The sequence below is a fragment of the Dermacentor variabilis genome, unplaced genomic scaffold (genome assembly GCF_050947875.1).
Source record: "Dermacentor variabilis isolate Ectoservices unplaced genomic scaffold, ASM5094787v1 scaffold_12, whole genome shotgun sequence".
Lineage (NCBI taxonomy): Eukaryota > Metazoa > Arthropoda > Arachnida > Ixodida > Ixodidae > Dermacentor > Dermacentor variabilis.
Window position 1 is genome coordinate 6,268,942 of NW_027460280.1, and position 3,389 is coordinate 6,272,330.

The following is a 3,389-nucleotide window of genomic DNA, read 5'->3' on the forward strand; positions in this document are numbered from 1 at the left end:
GTTGGCCTGGCGGCCTGGGGCACAACTGGAAGCATCCGAAGGTCCCGGCAAAGCATGAGTCGACTGCTAACAGAACAACTTGTTTATTCTAGCATCGCAAAAGAGCGGGCGGTCAGGTCGACCGAAGTGGAGAGACGGGAGAGCACGTAACTCAACTGAAGAAATCGGAGCCTCTCTCTCGGCGTCCGGGGGGCAGCTGCTTTTATACTCTCGCAGTTGAGGGCAAGAAGGAACGCCTCGATAGACGCGCACGTGACGGCGCCGCTCGGGCACGTTGGGACGAATAGGTGACGCATCCGCCGGGCCGGCGCCGGTCAGACCTCCTCGCTTCACAGCTGGGGCATGGTTGGGGGAGCTCCTCTCCCCGGCTGCCGCGCTTTGACAAGCGTGGGCACCAACATGCACACACACACGCACACGCGAAGACACGTGGCATTGGAACATGCCTGGACGCGCTTCGCGGGGAGGCGTAGCGGCGGCGCCGAACGGGCCAAAATGTCCGCCGCTTTGAACGAAGCCCCGGCGTCTGTTGCATCCGCGCCGGCTATACCGCGCGTTGTAGGCGAAACGTAACAGGGTCAAGCCTTCGAAGCGAGCTTGTCTTGTGAACCTGCTCTCCTCTCTGGATACAGCATATCTCTTCATAAAATGCGTCCTGCTGTACTGCGCGAATGATGACGAGCCTGGCTTTGCAGAGCACCTCAACGGGAGCTACCTCTCCTTGTGATGCGTTCTTTGCGCGATGGGCAACCTGGATCAGACTTGCTACAGCACGAGTGAGAGATTTCCAGTTCGAGAACCTATGAAAGCGTTCGGCTCCGAGTCGCTGTCGTTCACCTCCGTCGCCAGAGTGCAGACTTCAGGGCGTATTTCTTTCTCTTCGTCAGGATTTAGGAGGATGAAGCTCGACGACCGTGCTTCCTCTTCTCGTCGTGAGAGAAAATCAAGTCCGGACAACCAGTTCGTGCTCTTAAGCTGTGCCGCTGGAATCGCTCTAGTGGCGTGGTCTGCTGGATTTTCGTCTGTGTGAACGTATTTCCATTGTTCAGGTTGCGTGCTGCTACGTATCCGCTGCACCCTGTTGGCCACATACACGTAGAACCTTCGTGTTTCGTTGTATATGTAACCCAAGACCACTTTGCTATCTGTGTAGAACGTGACCGAGTTCGGCCGGAAGCCCAATTCTCGTAATATAGAATCGGTCATCTCTACAGCAAGCACTGCTGCACACAACTCAAGCCTTGGGATGGTGTGTTCTGGTTGTGGAGCAAGCTTGGCCTTTCCCATGACAAATCCGACGTGTCTGTCTCCTTGCTTGTCAGTCACGCGTAGGTATGCCACAGCTGCGACGGCCCTTGTGGACGCGTCTGAAAATACATGGATGTCCCTACTTCCGGCTTCAAGTGTCGAGACTGGCGTATACGTTCTTCGCACGTGAAGGTGCTGTAGTGTCTGGAGAGAGTTCTTCCACTCGTCCCATCTCTGCTTCTTCTCGTCCGAAAGCGGCGTGTCCCAGTCATAGCCCTTCGTCACGAGGTCACGGAGAAGGTACTTGCCTTGAACCGTTATTGGAGCCACAAACCCTAGTGGATCGTAAAGGCTGTTGACGGTCGACAGCACTCCTCGCCGCGTATATGGCCTGTCCTGACGAGGAGCCCTGAAGACGAAGCTGTCGTCGCCTATGTCCCACAGTAGACCGAGACTTCTCTGCGTAAGCGACGCGTCTGTGCCGAAGTCGAGGTTCTTCAGTCCCTGGGCGTGGTCCTCTCGAGAAAATGCATTCAGCACATTCTGCCTATTCGAAGCTATCTTGTGCAGCCTTATGTTAGCTGTTGCAAGCATTTTCTGCGTTCTTTGCAGCAGACTAATGGCATCTTCTTCGCTCGGAAGAGACTTAAGCGCATCATCGACGTAGAAATCTCTTTCAACGAACTTCCTGGCATCTTCACCAAATCGTGGGGCAGCTTGTTGGGCAGTCCGTCGAAGGCCATACGTTGCAACAGCTGGCGATGGGCTGTTGCCGAAAACGTGAACCTTCAGTCGGCACTCTATGATTTCTCTGGAGATATCGTTGCCCTTAAACCAGAGGAACCTCAGGTAGTTCTGATGGTCCTCGCGAACCATGAAACTGTAGAACATTTGCTGGACGTCTGCTGTAACCGCAACTGGTTCTTGCCGGAAGCGTATCAAAATCCCCACAAGGTTATGCGTCAGGTCAGGGCCAGTCGGGAGAACGTTGTTCAGAGATGCCCCTTCATACTGAGCGCTGGAGTCAAATACGACTCGGATTTGATCAGGCTTCTGGGGGTGGTGAACGCCGAATATGGGCAGATACCAACATTCTTCGTCCACGTGAAGTGGTGGAGCTTCCTCTGCATGACCCTTGATGAAGAGCTCGTTCATGAAGTTCACGAAACGTTCCCTTGTTTCAGGATTTTTTCGCAGGGTACGCCGTAGCGAGAGCAGACGAGACAGCGCTTGTTCTCTGTTGTTCGGAAGCCGACTCCTCAGTGTGCGAAAGGGGAGAGGGGCGACCCAATTGTTTAATTTGTCTTGGGTGAATTCACTATTAATTATCTTGAGGAATGTCTTGTCTTCCTTGGAGTGAGCACGCTGGTTGTCAAGTTCTGTTGTCTCGAAAAGATTCGGGGCCAGGGTGTCATCCAATGTTGCTGCCAATCCTAAATCTTTTGAGACCTTATCCGCAGAGTAGAAAATCGGTGCCTACCTAACAAAGAAATGTCTTGGGCACGGCTCAAAAAGAGATGGTCGCCCACTGTCCAGCACATGGGTCTTGAACACGTTGACGCTGCCCGTTTTCCGCGTTCGACCAACGCAAACGTCGCCGACAATGACCCAACCGAGGTCGAGCTTCTGAGCATACGGCGCGTCGTGGGGTCCGTTGATTGTCTGACGAACCTTGTGAGCTCTTAGGATGTCCCGGCCAAGGAGGAGCAGTATTGCAGCCTCCTCAAGAGGCGGAATGTGATTTGCTACAGACTTCAAGTGCGGGTAGTGCCTTGCAGCGTCAGGTGTCGGAATTTCATCTCTGTTTTCTGGAATTGCCTTGCACTCGAGGAGTGGCGGAAGAGGAAACTTGACTTCGCCTGACATGCTCTGCACGAAAAAGCTATGAGCGACTCTTCCAACCACTTCAGTGCTGCCGGAGCAAGTGCGGAGCGTGTTATTGCGTAGGCGTCCCCTTCACTCCGAAATCGTTGAGGAGTTCCGGCCTAACCAACGAGCGATTACTCTGGTCGTCAAGAATCGCGTACGCTCTGACTGTCTTCTCAGGCTGAGTCTCATGGGTCACTTCTACGAGGCAGATTTTAGCACACGACTTTGTGCTGTTGCCAGCGTTTGCCACTTCGGTACGCCTAGATGTGACT

At 53.9% G+C, this 3,389-nt stretch overlaps 1 protein-coding gene across 1 annotated transcript; it reads right to left on the reverse strand.

Annotated features, from left to right (window-relative positions):
• Nucleotides 1–765: 765 nt before the first annotated feature.
• LOC142566217 (uncharacterized) lies at nt 766–2,403 on the reverse strand. The gene has a single exon (XM_075677057.1). It carries the CDS (start codon nt 2,401–2,403, stop codon nt 766–768), a length of 1,638 nt encoding a protein of 545 aa, XP_075533172.1.
• Nucleotides 2,404–3,389: the final 986 nt, after the last annotated feature.

Coding starts and splice junctions, on each gene's coding strand:
- LOC142566217 (XM_075677057.1), bottom strand. CDS start 2,403: ATGAACGAGCTCTTCATCAAGGGTCATGCAGAGGAAGCTCCACCACTT.